Below are 19,023 nucleotides of genomic sequence, written 5' to 3'. Positions count from 1 at the left end.
AAGCACCACACCTGCTCAAGTGAAAAGCAGGTCTGCAAGCTTTCTCACCGCTTAAGACACAAATAAAATTCAGAAAAGAGTTTGTGCACTCTGTATCAGAGACAAACCTGCTCTAACTACTTATTAGGGCCCGAGAACCGATGGTGCAAAAGCCCTATTGTTCTTCAAGGAATTCTTATTCCGCGTTATTATTATTCTCCGTAAACAACTGCATTTTTGGAGGCTTTATCATATTCAAAAACTCATGAAAGTTGGTGCATGTGTCTCTCCCGGCAAAGATTTTCGTATTTTAGTTGAGTCGCGAGTGGGCGTGGCCAAGTGGCCAGCTAGCGCCCCCTAAACAGATGCCCGAGCGGCTATATTTACCTACATGCACGAAATTCGGTGGACATGTGTATCATACCGAGATGTACAAAAAAGTTCCTAGGCACCATTACGTCAACTCAACAGGAAGTCTGCCATTTTGAATTTAGTCGCCAGTTTAGGCGATTCACACATGTTGTATTTTAACAAGCTCCTCCGACAGATTTTGTCAGACCGACTTGAAATTTAGTCTGTGCACTCTTAACATGTTTGGAATTAAAAGTTTTGAAAAGTCGATTGGTGTGCCCCTGACGGGGCGGCCAAAAAGTGACCCAGAAGTCATACTATAGCATGTCGTCCAAAAATGACTTTTGGGTCACTTTTTGCTATAGTATGACTTTTTTTTTCATAATTTGTACGACATGCTGTAGTATGATTTAAAAAAAAAAAAAAAAAAAAAGTTGTGACAAAGGGGGAGCTCAAACTCCAAACATTCTTGCTGAGAGGCAGCAGCGTTAACCACTGCACCATCTATCTTCCTATCTTCCTTCGGTCCAAACTACCACAAACTTTATCCCACAAAATCCCATAAATACATTTTAATGTTATAGTTTGACTTTTTTTTTCACATTTCAGACAACAGGCTATAGTATGACACAGTGGTGCAGTGGTTAGAGAAATTGCAGCAGTGAGAAATAACTGGGTTCAATCCCCACTTGAGGCATGCATGTCAGTTCAGAAAAAGGTCATACTCCAAAAAGTCATACTATAGTATGTCATCCAAAAAAAGTAATTATTGTATTTAATATAAAGTATATAGCATAGGGCGACGTGGCTAAGTTTGATGTTTTGCTGTGACACAGGAAGTTGATGTTTAAGGTCAAACGATGCTTCAAACCTCACGAAACTTTGCACATGCGTCAGGCACCAACTTTCATGAGTTTTTGAAGATGTTAAAGCTGCCAAAAAAAGGCAATTTTTTTTTTAAGAAGAATAAGGAACAAGATCGCGAAAAAAAATTAAAACTGCAAGCAGAAATATGCGGACCCTCGCACGCTGCAGCACGCCCCAGCGGGTCGGGGCCGCCGGCTCCCAGACGTGCAGCAGCGTGCGAGGGCCCGCATATCGATGCTTGCGGTTTTAATTTCTTTATGCACTTGGACCTTTCCAAAATAATCTATTATCTTTTGTTAATGGCAGAATTCGGCTACAATTTCTTTGTGCGTGTCTGTGTTGGTGGGGGGCGGCTGTGACATACACATGGCACACTGAAAATACAACAGTTTCTTAGGTGAACAAATTGAAGAAAATCTACACCCTAATGCAAAGGAATGGCAGCTTCCATTGGGTAAAATCTGATATTGTCCAAACTCAGCCCAGTTTGTTTAAATGCTCCGAAACACACCTTGTTACTGAATAATCCGAGTGGAATCAGGAAGTCACACAAGCTTTTCACACAAAAACAAACATGCTGTATGTATAAAGAAAACAACCATATAATTCAAATGTTTTGGTCGTTCTTCCTAGTTTAACAAATGCATTCACAGCATTATAAAACAAGATGTTCACATTCCAACACAAACAAGTTTCCCTCTATTATTTCAAACTCTGTTGTGTTACACTGGAACTATCTAAATGCACTTCATAAAAAAAAATTAATAACTCTTACAGTAAAATACCGGCCAATTCATTTATTCAGTTTCAACCAAAATAAAAAACTTTTCAGATCCCTTATGCTATCCATCTGTTTATATCTCACATTTTATAATCAAGTATTTTGAACTTATTTTGTAATAATTTAAGAGTTTTACAGTAGATGAGTCATGTTATTCCAAATGATTGTACATTTATTTTTGTTTTAGAAATGTTGCTGAAATTACCAGCAAAAGCCACTCTGTATAAGAGTTGAACTTTTCTGACTTTGGCGTCCTCTGATGGTGGGATCAAGACTGCAAGAAAGAAACAGACTACCAGGAGGATTGTTTCATCGAAAAAATAAAGTCATTTGAAAAATGCTCTAATCCCATGACAAATCTACAGACAGTAACAGTGCTGTTTTATATAGTATAATTAGTGTGAAGCAAGGTATTTACATGACTAAACCAGTAGTGTCCTTTACTCTCATGCTAGCGACCAGGGTGCATGTCACTGTCACATCAAGCATGTCACTGTGCAGAAGTCTCATAACTACTGGTTGTCTGTGCTGACTGAGGCCGGCATACTTAAGTTTAGCAAATAAGGCAAATAAAGTCACAAGGCAGACATGGACGGCACATTAAAATATGGCATCTTTCAGAAAAATGCCGGTTTTACAAGGCAAACCAGCACGAGTAGAATAATTCACTTTCTGTAGATCAAAAGCATAATTTTCGTTGAATGTACCCTGAGCAGTGAATTTGTGCAGATGAAAAAAGCAGCAGATTTTGGCACTGAAATGACAGAATGGCACTACAGTTCATGGAAATGTTGAAATAAAAATATTTGCAGTTTGATGATCATGACATGTACCCCATTACTTACATCCAGAAATCACATTCAAAAGGTTAATAAATATTAAGAGCAACTGACTAAAAAAAAAATGAGCTCATGTAGGTGTCAGTGCAATGTTGATGTACGTTAGTTTAAAACAGGTAGCTGAAAATGTGACGTACAGTAAGGTTAGACACGCCCTCTGAGCGGCGGTACATCTGTCCGACTCAGAGTGCAGAATTATTGCCAGATCGGAGTCCAACCTACAAGAAAGACACGTATCAGTTACTTTATGGCACAGTTATCTTATATACCCAGATGTAAAATTCATACGCAGGGGGAACACAGTTAAGTTTGACACCAAAGTCAACACCCTTCAAGATGTGGGACTCTGGTTTTGAGGAACATTTAAAGTATTAAATGGCCTTTCGGTGGAAGATGGCGGCGATGATACAATCTATTGGCTGTGGAAGGCACATGAGGATGAGGATCAGCTTCGGGATGCAAAAAAAAGAGAATCAGAAGTGAATTCTAATTCTTTGGGAGGACGGTTAAAGTTAAAATAAGATAGCAGGTCGGCGGAGACATGAGGTTAATCTTCACCAAAATCACGCTGCTTTAGAAGCAAATCCCTAGTGGTAATTTCCCTTTACAAACATCCCCTGCTTATTTCTTGGCATGTGTGCTCAAGAGAATGTACATGTGCATATACTGTAGTATGTGTGTGCATGAGTTTATGCGTTTGTAACTCTTTGATGCCTTCAGTGAACCCATGTAAAGAAAGCGATCTCATCCAGGTCCACGGGGTAGTCAGTGAGGTACATGGGGCCTTTATCGAAATGCTCCCCCTTGTAGCTCCTCCATCGTCCTGCCGGCAGGTAAATGTCCCGCTCTTGCTTTCCGGGCTCCAACACCGGAGCCACCATCAGGTCGTCCCCGATCAGGAACTGGGAGTCAATCTTGTAGGCTGCCTCGTCGTCGTTGGCGATCCACCAGAGTGGCCTAATGATTGGGTCTCCCGTATCAAGAACCTCACCTGCCAGTTCAAGGACCCTCGGGGCCACCAGAGTTTCGTGGAGCTCTGTGAACTTCTGTGCTATCTGTATCACCTGCAAGTGAGCGTACAAAGACAACGTTAGCATCACTGTGGAGCAGCCAGCAGCAGGTGGAGCCTGATGCCTGGTTAATTAAGACAAGAGAGTTTCCATTTGACTTTTGGCAATAAAACCTGTTAAAGGTAAGGGTGTGCGTATAAATTAAAAAGTGCCTGAAAGGGGCATTTGATTAATGGTCAGTTTCTGCATCTTTTTAGTAGAAATTATTTATGGACAAAAACAGCAAAATGATTATTTTTGCCTGAAATTTCAGAGAAGTTTAGCCCCGAGCAGTGTCTGCTGTCTCCCTCACCAACGAAAAGACCTTGCATGTTTTCTGACAGGCAAAATCACAACTAAAAAAAATTAATTACAATTGCTTGTAAAGCTTAAACACAGTCGGGACCTTCTGCTGCAAAGGGTCTCTCAATCAAAACAATAACTAAAGACAGAGTTTGATGATGTTGTAAAATAGCATGGGATCATGGGAGTTGTTGTCTTCATTGTTAGAATTTATTTTTTATCTTTAGCAGTGAGCGATGGCTTTTCTGTCCTCCTCTCAGTCTCCTGCCTTCTTCTGCTTTATGTGTCTGTGATTAAAATTACAAAGTCCTCTGGGTTTGAAAATTATTGGAAATATTTGGGATAATGTAAGTACAAATATACAAAAATATAAAACATAGTCATATTTTAGTGCAAATTTGTACTTTATGTCGGAAGAGGTGAAAATAATAATACATGCTGAATATCTGCTGCATTATAGACTATGGTCATTGTGTCATCTTATTTCTGTACACTATGAAAGTCAACCAAATTTATGTTTCCTACCCTCAATTATACATAAAACCACTTTATGTTGTGTTTTTGAAACTTTGAAGTTTAACTTTGGCACCCTCCACTGGTAATATCAGGAGACAATAAAAATGGAAGCAACACGTGAATTCTTCTACAAGCGAAAACGTATCCCTCTATCATTATATAAAAATCCAATTATGCTTTTCACCTTTCTACTTTTAATGTTATATCTATTTCCTTCTTTTTACTTATTTTTGTATGACACTTTTGTGGTATTCAGTTGCATTTGTCATATATGTCCCGTGTACATAATGTCAGTTTCCATGGTACTACTCGGAATTTTTTTTAATTATTATTATTATTATTATTATTATTTTTGAGTCTGGCTTGTGTTTCTTTAGGAGGCAAAAAAAAACAACAACAACCAGAGCTGGACAAGAAAAGATGTGCCCCTGTTTTGCACACCAATTGCGAAGACGCTATTATCACATCAAATGTGGTCCCCTTTAAATCACTGAATTTAAGCACAGGGAATAACAGAACCGTTATATCCTGTAACGTACATTTACTTCCTCTGATTAAAAAAAAAAAAAAAAAAAAGACATATCCACTGTTTTTACTTGGCTCACCTCGTTGTCGTAGGACCATGGTGGTATAGAGAACTGCATGGCAGGCATAAACGCAGACAGCTCCAACCATCTGATGTACAGCTCTCTATCTGGCAGACCCGTTTTCCCATCCAAGTCACCTAAAATACAACACACACACACACACACGTGAGACTGTAGACTCCAACCTTATCCAAGATAAATACGTTGTCTAACAAGAGCAAACTCTAAAACTCTCTGTAGACACGCACGCCTGTGCGTTACGGTGCACCATACCTGTGGTGCGGTTGGGGTAAGCGTTCCCTCCTATCATATCGGGTAAGACGAACTGGTAGCCGAGGATGCCGATGGTCAAAACAGTGGGGATGATGGACTTGAGGCCGAGCTCGTAGCCCCACACCGAGTCTCTGTCGATGATCCTGAAGAAGCAGGAGATGTTCTGACTCTGGTAACCCACCCTCAGCTCGGCGCGCTCGCTGAACGGTATGGCCATCTCCGCGTAGCGGCGGGTGAAGGTGGAGGGGTCAGACAGCGGGAGCAAGGTGCTGAACTGGCGGGGCAGGTAGCTCGTCTCTCCCGCGTCGAACTTGAAGGAGGTCACGTCGTAGCGGGTTTTCAGCATGCGCAGATGCGAGGAGTACCACTCTCGGGCTTCTGGGTTGGTGAAGTCCAAGATTCCTCCGATCCCGTTCCACCAGCGGACCAGAGCGGGCAGCTCGCCGCTCGGCTCCCGGACGAACAGCCCCTTCTCCACGGCGACGCCGAAATTAATGGAGTCGTAGTTGATGAACGGATGCGTCCAGAGCGTCACTTGAAAGCCGTCCTCTCGGAGTTTGTCAAACATGCCGCTGGCATTGGGGAACTTCTGCGGGTCGAAGTCAAACTCTCCGTAGTCAGCGGTGTAGCGGTCGTCCAGCTCCAGGTGGGAGCACGTGAAGCCGTGCCGAGTGATGTTGGAGGCGTAGTGCAGCAGCTTCTCCTGAGTGACAGCTGTTTTGTGGAGAGCCCACGTGGACCACACCGGCTGTTTGAACACTTCAGGAGACGGGACTTTAATGGGCTTTGGGAAATACCTACGCACCTGTTCAAAACACGTATAGAAAACAGAAAGTTTACAGATGTACACGTAGAGTTTCTACTTTTGTTTTATCCGACTTTGCGGATGATTGATTTGGTTTAAAAGGGGATAGTTTGACATGTTGGGGAAAACAGGCTTATTCACTTTCTGACAGCAAACATGTAGCTTAGCATTGCGACTGGAACCGGCAAGGGAGCAGCAAGCCTGACTCGGGAGGATGTGACCTTTCCATGCCAGGATGTGGTCCAGCACATAACCGCATAAACCCACAACCTGATGTTTTTACACTTTGTATTTTTGCACAGATGACCCAAACAAGATGTCACGTGCTAATTTAGTGAAATGTACATTTGCTGTTGGGTGGGTTTTCTGACTTCTGGACAAAGCCAGGCAAACGGTGACTCCTGCTTCCAGCCTTCACGCTACCCTAACAGGTTATTTACCCACACACGTGAGAGCGGTGTCGGTCTTCTTATGTAGCTCCTGCAAGAAGGCAATAAAGAATATTTTCCCCCAACATCAAACTTTTCTTTTAAATGAGCAGTGTGTAGGATTTAGTGGCATTAGTGGTGACGTTGTAGACCGCAAGGAACTGAACACTCCTTCCCTCACCTTCCCTTTCCACATGTGCAGGAGAAACTATGGAGGCCTTCAGGCCCTCACTTGAGTCAGTGTTTGGTTTTGTCTGTTCTTTGGTAGGTATGAAGCGCTCACTCTAAGGTAAAGGAAACTTCAGGCAATTATACGCTGATGAAAATATAATGAACAAGATTATATTCCTTTTCTCACAACAGATCACATATAAAGCCTACACACTGAACCTTTAAGCACTTCTGTACAGAGGAAGAGAAGATTTCTGGCAGTGATGTGGAATCATAACAAATCTGATTAGTTGTGCATTTATCCGATGTTGTTACGCTACACTGTACTTTCAGAGCAGTGAAGCTGGTTTAGAGTGCGAGTACATGTACAACAGTTAACCTGAATGAGGCGAAAGCTCTCTGTGCAGTCATTTGTTGTGCATCCAAATTGAGCTGCTGTTGTTTTTAAATGAAAAGTTTTTAATACGTTTTATTAAATATATATCTAGTTAAAATATAAATGAGGGTACCCAGCATGTCTCTCTCACCATGTATTTGTGAATAGAAGTAACATCTGACCCCACACACACTCTGTAGCTGAGTTCAGGAAAGGCCTGCTGTCCCTCTGGTGGTCTGAAGGGAGAGTCCTGGTACCGGGCCTGGAACCTCAGCGTCCTGTTCTTCTCTGACCAGCCCAAATGAAACGGCACCGAGTCGTTTATCTTGATTGCAGTGGCATTTGACGACAGCCAATACCGTTCTAGGATTCCCCCAAAAGCATTTCGATTGGAGTAGACATCGCTGGTAATGAAAGGCCTCGGTTCCTCCTCGCCTGGGATCCTGATAGGCCAGTACTGTGTTGCTGTCTCTGCCCCTCCATACCAATGAGAGTCATTATGGGCCATGGCATGCTCCACTGACTGCTTGTTTTGCAGCTCCTCCCAGCGAACACGGTAACACATCACCGTGTCCTTTGGTCGAACCGTCTGGATGAAGAAGTTGAGTTTGCCAGAGTCTGAATGAGTACAGCTCAGAATATTTCGCTCCTTTGAGCAGGAGTCGAGATCCAAAGTGCCAGACCTGGGACGGTGTATGAACAGAGGGACAGGAAACACCGTTTAATACAGCACCAACCGAGCTCATATTATCAACACTAAATCAGATTTCTCTGTTGCTGAAAACATATCAAGCTTTCTAAAATGAACAGAGAAGAATGCAATCACAACAAAGAGAATACTGTATGCTCTTCTTTGCAAGTGCTGGGACTGTAATATGTCTATTTCTGTCTATATGAGCTCTGCTGATAAAGGTCACACTAAATCAGTCTTCCCTGAGGGTGTAATCATGTGTCCGTCTCGCTTGGTTTTCCAATAAACAGCCACACATTGCAGCCTTTTAGTACAGCTCAGCATACGAAGAGGAACAACTGTGCTGAGGCCATTTATTGAAAGCCAAGATTGAATGGCTGTTAGTTTCACAAGGGAAGTGTTTATTTTCAGGGGTGTCTTAACTTTGATTACAGTATACAGAAGAAGGTCCTGTTTTTCTGGTCACTGTGTTTTGAGTGTTATGTAATGGCTGTAGCAACAGCAGGATTATTTTTTTATTAAACATTACACCTCCCTTACTTATTAATAGAGCTGAAACAATTAGCTAAATGAGAGCATATTGTCTTCCAACTTTTTGGAACTCAATCGATCATTTGAGTTACTTCTGTGTATCTGCTTATTAAACGTAAGTATCTGTTTGATTTTACTGTAAAATGAACATCTTTGGGTTTTGGACCGTTGGTCTTATTTGTCTGACACTGTATGGACATAAGCAGATTGATCAGTAATGGAAAGCTCCCTACACTGAACCCACCTGAAGGTCATGGTGAAGATGACAGCCCCGGCCTGGTTACGAATGATAAAACCGTCCTTGTTCAGATCCAACAGCTCAGTCTTCAGCAGCTGGGCTTTACGGAGAGACACCGAGTAGTAGCACCAGGCGACCACAGCGGCTAGGACCAGCAAACAGCCGAGCATACCTGCCATCACCAGTGGCCGGCCTTCATGAGCCAGTTTCTTCTTAAGCGGGGATCCGCCGGGTCCCCCAGCCGTCTGCTGCTCCCCGGGAGCCACCGGGACAATCTGATACATGCTGCAGGCTCACAGTGAGACTTGTTGAGAAGCAGGTTCGGATGAGGAGTGCCAGGAACGGACAGCTGTTGCTAACTAGCTCTCAGTGCTTGAGAAGAAGGGATATATCAGTTCACTGGCAGCAGTGGAGGCGGAGGAAAGTCTGATGTCTACCTGCCACTCTTTAGCGGTGTCTCCATCTCTGAATGAGGGACGCTTTGTCCAAATCTGTGACATAGACAGACAGACAGACAGACATCAACATGCAGGTAACGTATGGATCAATGTGTAAAACCGCATGTCGAAAAGTGTTAAGAAAAGGAAAGAAGGCACTGCAGATATCATCAACACACTTCATACAGATTACCCTAAACATCCAGTAAGGATGGGGCACTACACAGATAAACTGTGTATATGTAAATGAACAAAATCATATATTGATAGACATCATCAGTATTTAACACACAAATCCATCCAGTCCATTGTAACCTCCATCAGACTGGGCAGAGGAACAACCCAGTCGTCACCACTGACGGTCTCCAATGTACTTACGAAACGCATGCAATCAAATTCCCGTGTCAAACTCTCCGATAAAGTCACATATTGCTGTACTGTGTGCTGCCAAGTGTTTCCTGCAGCATAGTTCAGCAGCATCCAGCAGAGAAAGATCACAGCAGCTATAATCTGGTAAATAGCAGGTAGCCAGCCTCTGTAGCCACACAGGCACCGATGGTAACAGAACCATGAAACCATAAAAACAGGCTATAATCAGGTAAAGTGCAGACACCATGTCAGCACGATTCAATTATCTCTCAGCTGTAAGTAAATAATATTTAGGAGAAGCATCTCTCAAATTGCTGTACTTCAACAAGCCTTAATTTTTTTTAGATACATCACAATCCAGTCATCCACGGCAGAACCTTATCTTAACCTCCCCACAGGTGTCATTACCCTGCAGCTCAACATTTTTTATTTTATTAAAGCAGGAAATTAAACCTAGCAAAGAGGAAATTAAACCTTGCAATGCATCACCTGCTAAAATTGGGTTTCTGTTCTAAACAGATGTTTCCCTCTTTATGTCAGCTTACTCTGTTAGAATACGATCCTTCATCTCCTCTGTACATACACTCACAGAAAAAAAAACTACACCATTAATATGATCATAATTATGTGTTTATTGTCTGAACTTCAACCTGCTTCTCAGTTGCCACCCTGCTTGGCATGAGTACAAGACATGCCTGCACGTTTTAGTCCAGACTGACGTTATTGTAATGCTCAGTGCTCATGGATCAATTGTAACTGAATTTAGTGGGTTAAAAAAAATAATCAATTGTCTCTTTGGCTCATGTAATTCTATGACACACTGTGTTGTGAGTGTTGTTGGTTGCAAAGTTCCAGGTATTATCACTCACTGCTTGTAAAGGAAGTTGTCATTAAATCATTTATTTTTACAATCAGTACTGCATACACATAGGTTATTTTATTTATATATATATACTATTATTTAATGGATTCTCAGGGTACTTTGGCAGATAACATTGGATTCACTGTTCAATTAGGCTCCAAACTGTGCATAAATCATTTGAATTCTGCTGGTTTTGGGGACTAATGCATGCAATGCAAAGTGCTTACTGTTTTGACACGCAGCAACAAATATTCACACTGGTCAACACATTCGTGAAGGCTGCAGGTTAAAAGCACGTTTTCTTACCGAACAGCGAGCTCATAAACACATGTTTCCTCCACATTGTCTTGTGTTTACATAAACTAAATACGTTCATCAATACAAAACCGAAAACACATTGATCTGACTTTGCTGAAATGATCACAGTGGACACATACAATTCTACCTGGTGCACCAAACTATCGAAACATTTCCTGTTATCAATACCCAACAATCGACTCGACTGTTTACGCTGCAATGGGACAATACTGAGACTGTAACCGGCTGTAACCGGGGTTAAAGGGCGGCCATGTTCATAGTTAAAAGCTATGCTGGCCATGTCAATAACACACAAATAAGTTGTGCTCTTAACAACACGTTCAAATTGCCCTCTACGGTGTCGTGGCTGTAGTAAAGAGGGTTGACTTACCTCCGCATTCGGCTCTCTGGGGTCGATGTGTACAGCTGTGAACGCAGGAGCGCACTGCGCAGCTGCAGGGCGGTTTGAAGTTCACGATCCCGCCCTACAGCGACCGAGCTCGAAGCGGATTCGTCCATCTGTCTGTCACTCATTTATGACGTATTGTGGTGCGTTTTTGGGAAATGTAGTGTGACAAGTAAGGTCTTCAGAAAATGTTACAGGAGATTTGAACTGTTTCCCGTCAACAAATAACATTGTTACATATCAATTGTCATTGTTATAACAATAATATGAATTGATTTTAACTATTGCCAACGTTATTTTTTTATGAACGTGAGTTTGTTTTTTTTAATCTACTACTGTTGCCTGTGGAAACGATTTAAATAACCTACAGTTATCTGAAACGCTGCTTAGGTTTTACTAACTTATAAGATGCAGTGCATATGTACGGTTTAGCTGCATTTTTACATTAACTATTTGTCTTTGGTCCTAATGAGTGAACAGACGGTGCTGCTGATGTTTGTAAGTCACAACTAAACTAAATCTGGACTGTTTACCAACATCCGCCGGTACAGGAGCAAAACACCGATTTGCGCAACTGCGAAAAAAAAAAGGTGAGATCAGCCAGACCAAATAATAATAATGTTGTCACGCTTTCTACCACTGGGTGACAGCAGCACGCTATGAACAGGGGAGCTGAGGAACAGGTGACAGAGCAGTGGAAAGCCTTTTCCTTATGTGTCATCCTTAATAGTCTCTGGCCATGTAGATATTCTTGTTATTGTTGTTCCGTGTATCGTTAACGGGGTAGTTTTGACAGTACTGGCAGGAAAAAGTATTTTCGCTAATAGTTAACTTCATTACTGTTTTTTTTTTTTTTTTTTTTTTTTTTTTTTTTTTTTTTTTCATTCTCAACATTAACTTTGGTGGCATTAGTGGCTAAATTAACCGACTGCATTAATTAACTGCAGTTAGTAGCAGGAGGACAAGCAGCAACAGAAGTCAAGAGGAGAAAAATGATGTGAACTTCAGTATTATTACACCACTAGCAGAAAAGTTTGATTTCCAGCTGTCTCAGCTCCAAACCATTAGTGGTCCCAAAAGCCACAAGTTCACTGTGTCATTTGTTTTCTTTATATAACTGCAATTAATTTGCTTCTCCACAGGATGATACCACTAATGGGGGTCCTGCATTATTCCCTGTATTATTCCTCCATAGTCTTTATAACTAACTTATTAATATTGTTAGAATTACAAGTAGTCGTTTCAACAACTTTTCTTTTATCGATTGATTGTTTAGTTCGTATTTTAGCTGAAGTGCCTGATATTTACTGCTCTCAGTTGTGAGAAGATGCTGATTTTCTTCGTCTTATGTGGTAGTAACCGGAACATCTTTGAGTTTTTGACTGTTCATCTGACAGAGCAAACAATCTGAAGATTTCACCTGGGCTTTGGGAAATTGTGAAGGGCTTTGGTGACTATTTTCCTTGATTTGTAATTGATTAATAGCCCAAAATATGGTAGATATCTCTTAATATATTGTTGTGTTAACTGAAGTAACCACAAGACTGAATTTAACACTGTGGTATATTGTGGTCCAATGGTAAAAGTAGAAAAAGTAACAGTAAAAGTAGCTGTCAGAGCATTTGTAAAAGACGACTTTTGCAGTAACAGTAGCGGTGGTGTTTGTAGCACCAATAATATTCTGCAACTGTGTTTCAGATGCTGCACTGAAAGAGAAATCACAGGAGCCGAGGTGACTCATCCTTATGCAGGAAGTTCAGGATGCTGGTGATGCTGGTGATGCTGGTATCCCTGCTCTGCTGTGTCCCTGCAGCCGAGGCCTGTCTGCAATGTGACCGCACCATCAAGCTGCTGCATGAGGACTACATCCTGTCTGCTTCCAGCGTTAACGACCAGATAGAACTGAAAAAGATTCGTAAACAGGGTTATTTTACCTATGAAGAAACCAGCCTAAAACAAAAGGGGATCATTGGTGAGATCAAGCAAATCTATAGTTGGTCTTTTTCCCAATATTACATTTTTCTAAAATACTCTTAGGCCACTCACTGATGATTTTTATGATCTGGCAACTGAAGCTTTACACTATGGCTTCAATTTGTTTCGGATAAAAGTACACGTGGAACCACTAAACTGCAGAGTGTGTCTGTTTTTCAGATCCCACCACTCTGTACAGAGCCAAGACTGAGTACCAGGCTGAAATTGCCCGCTTCTTGAAAAACCCACCCCGTGGTGAGGAACAAAAATATTGCTACTATTCATTTCAAATAAATAAAACAGTAGTTAGAAACATTGGAATAGAGATTGTGTCATTATTAGTTTCCTTGTATCACCACTGAATGTTTTTACATATAATAATAAATTCAATGTCCAACCGATTTTATAACAAAACCTGCTCTTTTCTGAAAGGATCTATAACATTTCAAGGCATTCAGCTCATGGAGAAAGGCAGGAAGATCTTAGAGAAACACTTGAACGCCTTCATCCCTCATGGTAATTGGCATGAATAACAGTGAGTGTTCTGCACAGTATGAGGCAGAGCACTTTGTGTAAGACATCGCTGTGCACACCATGCATTAGTTTCACATCATTTCTCTGTCTCTCCCTCAGAATTGTGCCCCAACAAGTGCGGTAAGTTTGCTCTGCCTGTCCCCTCTGTCTGTATTGCTGTAAATCCTCGTACAAGCATGGTGCATACAAACAGTATTACATATATGTTTGTGTGTGTGTGTGTGTGTGTGTGTGTGTGTGTGTGTGTGTGTGTGTGTGGTTTTCAGGGTTTCTAAAAAGAAGAGTAATGCATTGCGTCACTTGCCGCTACAAGAGCTACAACTGTCCCCATTCGCCTCGCCAGCTGGACTGCGGTGGTATATTTGTATTCATTGGTTTGTGTGTGTGTATGTCGTTGGCGAGTGGATCGGCGGGTGGCTGGGTGGATGAGGTCGTACCTATGTGGTAGGAGATTACCATTCCTCAGAGTACGTGGATACATATGGTCACGAGTGTGTGTGTGTGTGTGTGTGTGTGTGTGTGTGTGTGTGTGCGTGTGTGTGTGTGTGTGTTCTCAGGCGAGACGCTGCTGCTGTCTGTCCATGTGCAGGGCTAATGAAAAAAGATTATTCAAGTAATCCTGATGCAAACGAACGGAGGATCTCTGTCTCTCCCTCCTCTCCCCCTTTCTCCAGAGTACCCGGTGCAGGCGGAGGAGGGAGGCCAGGCCGTGCTCAACTGCTTTCTTCCTTGGCATATTCTGCTGTTGGGAACACCAGAGTACCACTACTCCTGGGCCCAGGGAGTAACAGGAACTGAAAAGGTTTCTCTGCTATTACTGACAAACAGAAGCATAAACAGCAACTTGGCACATTGAAACTACTTCAGGGAGAAACAACCCACTTTCTAAACTCTTTGCATACTCCCCCACTTCCCATTGTTAGGTTATATTTAGCTGTCAGTATCACCGTGAATACACATATTTGCTGTCTGCCAGTTTTTACAGTCACTAACTCACAACTATCACTTCCCAAATTATACATGCAGCTGGATGAAAGTAACTTCAAGACCTTGGTGGTGACAAAAGACTCATCTGTGGTGTTGAATCAGCTGCATGTGGATGAACAAGGAACATATCGCTGCTCTCTGCAAGACCGAGATGGAACAGTCTTTTATCGAGTCACTTTCCTACTCAATGGTAGAGAGTCCAGCACTCAGACATGTCATCACAATTCTTCATCACAGTTAATTCACTTCTGAGTTTTAGAAAAAAAAAAAAAAAAAGTGCATTTGCCCGACTCTAATCAATATTTTTCAGCTCCTGTTATGTATTCTGGTACGAGGGCTGTTAAATTAGAGTTTTGGAAACACTGGAATATTGAAGGACATTTAAAAAGAGAAATACAGCCGTTCATTTGAAAAGAAATGAATTTACTGTGTTCAAAAGTACACTGAAAACATTTCATTTTTGTAAGGCTTTTTAATTAGTTACTGTTTGTGTGTTAGGGGTTTGTGCTGTGTCTGTGGGTTGGGTGCAGGGTGTGTCCTTTTTCTCTACTTTTGTTGCTGTGGGCTTCCTTGTATTTTATTTTGTGTATTCTTCTAGACATGTTCATTGTTGCTGTGTGGAGTTTCATAAAAACACATTGGGTTTACCGATACTGAAATGTGCTGTACAGTATATACTGTAAATGTAAGATAATCCCAAGCACAAAAACGTATTCTAAAAAGTGGTTTAATTCTCAGTTCCAGCTCTTAATGTTCCAACAATAGTGTATTCAATTAACAGATTTTGAATACATCCCCGAGAGAATCTCTGAAAACCGTGTGTCTGCCTCTTGTCTGTTCTTGTACACTAATATTAAAGCATCTTTTCTCCTCCTTCCTCGCAGTCACGTCTCTGCCTCACCAAACTCCCTGGTTCTTCGCCACGCTCCCCACGCTCCCTCCCCTGCCTCATGAGGGCAACTACTTACCTTTTCAGTCTTCAGATGACCTGCTGGTGCCAGTCATCGCCATGGTTACTGCTCTGGGTCTGATAGCGAGCGCAGGCCTCACAGTTGTCCTGGGGTGAGATACAGCAGAGCGGGTGGAGGGGAGAAAGAGGTGACACAGAGCAGTCTGAGAGCATGGCACACTACTAAGTGATGCATGACAAAGGAACCGGCCATGTTGTTTTGGCAATTGAGATGGGATTTATTAGACTTAGATATATGTAATGTGAAGCAACAGTATGTAAATAAATATAATCATTGTTTACAGGGGAATCAGTTACAATAATAAGTTGTTTTCTCTGAAAACATCTTCTTCCAGGAAGTTACTTAAGCATAAAAATTTTTGTGAGGTGTTAACTTAGATTTAAACACACGTGAGTCGAACAATGAGCATTATACATTTTTTGTGTTTACTGTCTGTGCTATTTTTTGTAGAATGATGATGAATCAGCAGAGAGCAGCGAAGGAGCTGAAGAGGAGGAGGAGGAGGGAAGAACCATAGAAAGCACAGTGTGATTAACAGTAAATACATCTTCAGGACAGGAAGATTTTTTTTCTCACTTCAGGTTGTACATTTTGCTCTGTGGTCAAATAAATTTCCCATCATGAAGCGCCATTACGTGTTTAGAAATTACATGGAAGTGAGAATACATGTTGGCCGCATGCAAAAGAGACTCCAGGAGGCGAAACATTTCACAAGGGGTTTGTTTATCTTTGACAATGAAACAATCTCGAGGATTTACGGGATGAAGCACAGACAAAGAGCTCACTCATAAAACAAAAAGTTTGTGGTGCAACAAAAACCGAATGTAAAAAAAGCACTCCCACTTAAACACACGCAAAAAAAAAATCCCCCCAAAACCACTCAACTTTCCGTAATATTAAGCACCAACTCGCCAGAACACATCAGTGATCACGTCGGTGATCTGACCCCAGCAGGGACACGTTCCCTCTGAACGAAGGGATGCCGCTGTTACGTCGGCGTTTGTGAGAGGAATCGGGGATGAGGTAAATCTCCCGGATTACAGTGTTTTTCAGAGATTAATAGGCCGAACCATCCAATTAACCCTGGATAATCCCTCTGTGGAGAGAGGGGGGGGGGGGGGTAAAAGCAAGCAGCAGATGTTTTCATCACAGGTTCTATTGATGTTTAGTTACTCATATATTCATTCAGAGAGTGAGTAATGCACGGTATTACATTTTTAGTGATGTTCCTTTTATTGGGAAGTAAAATTTGATTGCAACACCATCACCAGACTTTGTGTCTCTGTACATTGTGAAGACATAAGCAGCTGCTGATTTAAAAATAGTCACCTCTACGTACACATGTCCTGTCATGATCACCACCACCCCCTCATCATCAACTCCACATGCCATTCATCAGAAGTCTTCTTTTGTCACATGATGTGTGTACTCAGCCTCAAGTCAAATGTCCTGTCATAGGACTTTAAAATGATCAACAACACATTAAAACCCATCTATCGGCATTATGTCAGAGCACATGACGCTCTGATTTTCAATCACAGGACAGATATTGAAACATTTGAGAAAAAAAAAATGAAGGCAAGTGATCGACACTGTGAGTCAGCACGACCAGGAAGTCACCTGTGAAATCATAAAACATTGCCCAGGTTTTTTAGGGGAATTTCTGACAAGCCTTTTGAATCAGGTTATTTTGATTTATGAGCTGTGACAAATGCATCGAAGGTTATAATGAGACAATGTGAGGGGGTGCGTGTGGAGGCTGATGTCTGCACGGATGGTGACAGGATGTATGTGCGGTGCCGTTTCCTGTCGAGCTCGCTGACATTGGGGCAAAAACTAAAAAGCATTCTTTAACACACCCTCACACAGAGACGCTTACGTCACAATCTTCCAACTGTACAGACCTCAACACCTCACTGTGGGTTTATATGTGTGTGTTGAGACCCAAAGTGCAGGTTGGGGCAACACTTAAATGCATACTCAGCGGCTCTACTGACAGCCGTGATGAACTGTACGTGTGTGTGTGTGTGTGTGTGTGTGTGTGTGTGTGTGTGTGTGTGTGTGTGTGTGTGTGTGCTACTGTGGATTGAAATTGCAGTCTCAGCAGGGAGAGGGAATGTGAAAGTGGGAGTGCTGAAGGACCAGCAGGCAGCGGGGGAGAGGGGAAGTGGGAACATGAAGAAAGTGGAGTCAGAGGTTTGAGTGGGAGACTATTGTGGGTTGAGAGGAAACGAGGACAAGGACGTCTGATTACACCGTATGATATGAACTACCCCTCACTGATATGAAATATGTTTTACTGCGAGCGTCCTGTATTCTGGGGCGGAGGATCAGCAAACTTACTCTTCGTTAAAATCCCTGATGATTTACTTTAATATTACTCAAGTACAACTGAGACAACTTGCATTGAAAACAGCTTGGGTAAAAGCAGTAAAAGGACTACTTGAGATGTACTTAAAAGCCCTGAAAACCTGGTTTGAAATCTGATATTTCTACATAAATATTCACAACTAAATATGTAAGATGATTGAAACCATGATTAGCTATTGTTATGTAAGTTTACCACAAAAAAAACTAATCTGCATCATTATAAATGTGTTTGTATGGTTTGATCAGATTTGACTGATAGTGGATGATGGAAAAAAAAAAAAGATTTGTCTCTTCCTCCTGTTTGCATTGTGGCTCTGGAAAGACTCTTTGTAAAGCAGGCTGTGAAAAGTCTCTTTGTTTTCTCTCTTATTTGCAAGTGATTCCTTTTGTTCTCCTTTCCGCATCTAATTGACGACTTCCTTGTGTCCTTATCTTGTGACCTACAATCAACTCAGTATTACCATATGAAAGCAGATACAAAGGGAATGGGAGTGACTGTCAACTGTTTGTCACACTGTATAAAAGCTGCCCTACGGAGATCTGAGAGAACTGCTGGACACCTCTCTTTGAGGGTGGCATGTATTTGCTCCTTCTTGCAAGAATAAATGTCCGATATGTTTGATTTTGAACCAAGCCTCTGAGTAATTTTTCCAACAGTGGATGACAGTGAATGGAAGTAACATCACCTCGCCCCCCATCCCCCCACCCCCGAGCTGCTCAACTCTAGTGAGATCATCACAACCACAAAGACAGAAATCACTCAAGTTAAATCACTAAACTGTGTGATCTTAAATATTTAACATTGTGATGACATAATTGTCTTGAAATGAGTAATGGCAACACTTATCTTCATTTGAAAGTTTTTCTAACAAACCCCCTTAATGTCACAGGACTCTAAGAATGGCTTTTCTTGTTGAGCACAATGCCAGTAATCATCTTAAAGGATCCTGTAAACCTGCTGATATTCCAGATTTTATAGTTTACTGTCAGCAATCCTGTGAAAAGTTTAAATACTAACATTAATTTATTGA

General features: G+C 41.7%; 2 protein-coding genes across 3 annotated transcripts; one reads left to right on the top strand and one right to left on the bottom strand.

Annotated features, from left to right (window-relative positions):
• Positions 1 to 1,779: 1,779 nt before the first annotated feature.
• LOC138191564 (myogenesis-regulating glycosidase-like) lies at positions 1,780 to 11,213 on the bottom strand. 2 transcript variants are annotated; one of them, XM_069138455.1, is made up of 7 exons: positions 11,142 to 11,213; positions 8,792 to 9,276; positions 7,477 to 8,008; positions 5,546 to 6,350; positions 5,291 to 5,409; positions 3,809 to 3,881; positions 1,780 to 3,035 (listed from the first exon to the last, which is right to left on the bottom strand). In XM_069138455.1, the coding sequence occupies exons 2-7, from the start codon at positions 9,067 to 9,069 to the stop codon at positions 3,013 to 3,015; spliced, it is 1,830 nt and encodes a 609-aa protein (XP_068994556.1). In that variant the 5' UTR covers positions 9,070 to 9,276; positions 11,142 to 11,213; the 3' UTR covers positions 1,780 to 3,012. The 2 variants fall into 2 exon arrangements, with proteins under 2 accessions (XP_068994556.1, XP_068994555.1); XM_069138454.1 differs by having other exon boundaries at positions 1,780 to 3,881.
• A 1,713-nt stretch (positions 11,214 to 12,926) lies between these two features.
• On the top strand, positions 12,927 to 16,110 carry LOC138215776 (izumo sperm-egg fusion protein 1). The gene is made up of 9 exons (XM_069178132.1): positions 12,927 to 13,128; positions 13,311 to 13,385; positions 13,563 to 13,646; positions 13,764 to 13,784; positions 13,931 to 14,020; positions 14,339 to 14,466; positions 14,691 to 14,841; positions 15,536 to 15,713; positions 16,089 to 16,110. Exons 1-9 carry the CDS (start codon positions 12,927 to 12,929, stop codon positions 16,108 to 16,110), a joined length of 951 nt encoding a protein of 316 aa, XP_069034233.1.
• The last annotated feature ends 2,913 nt before the right edge of the window (positions 16,111 to 19,023 follow it).

The sequence above is a fragment of the Embiotoca jacksoni genome, unplaced genomic scaffold (assembly GCF_022577435.1).
Source record: "Embiotoca jacksoni isolate LCO1_2020_lvr unplaced genomic scaffold, fEmbJac1.0.p SCAF_8, whole genome shotgun sequence".
In the NCBI taxonomy this organism is placed as follows: Eukaryota; Metazoa; Chordata; class Actinopteri; family Embiotocidae; genus Embiotoca; species Embiotoca jacksoni.
This window is presented reverse-complemented; position numbering and strand designations above follow the sequence as displayed.

Coding starts and splice junctions, on each gene's coding strand:
- LOC138191564 (XM_069138454.1), bottom strand. CDS start 9,069: ATGTATCAGATTGTCCCGGTGGCTCCCGGGGAGCAGCAGACGGCTGGG. Junction 8,009..8,791: donor ATCTTCACCATGACCTTCAG/GTGGGTTCAGTG, acceptor ACACCGTCCCAG/GTCTGGCACTTTGGATCTCG. Junction 5,410..5,545: donor TTACCCCAACCGCACCACAG/GTATGGTGCACC, acceptor GTTGTATTTTAG/GTGACTTGGATGGGAAAACG.
- LOC138215776 (XM_069178132.1), top strand. CDS start 12,927: ATGCTGGTGATGCTGGTATCCCTGCTCTGCTGTGTCCCTGCAGCCGAG. Junction 13,129..13,310: donor AAAACAAAAGGGGATCATTG/GTGAGATCAAGC, acceptor TCTGTTTTTCAG/ATCCCACCACTCTGTACAGA. Junction 13,386..13,562: donor CTTGAAAAACCCACCCCGTG/GTGAGGAACAAA, acceptor CTTTTCTGAAAG/GATCTATAACATTTCAAGGC.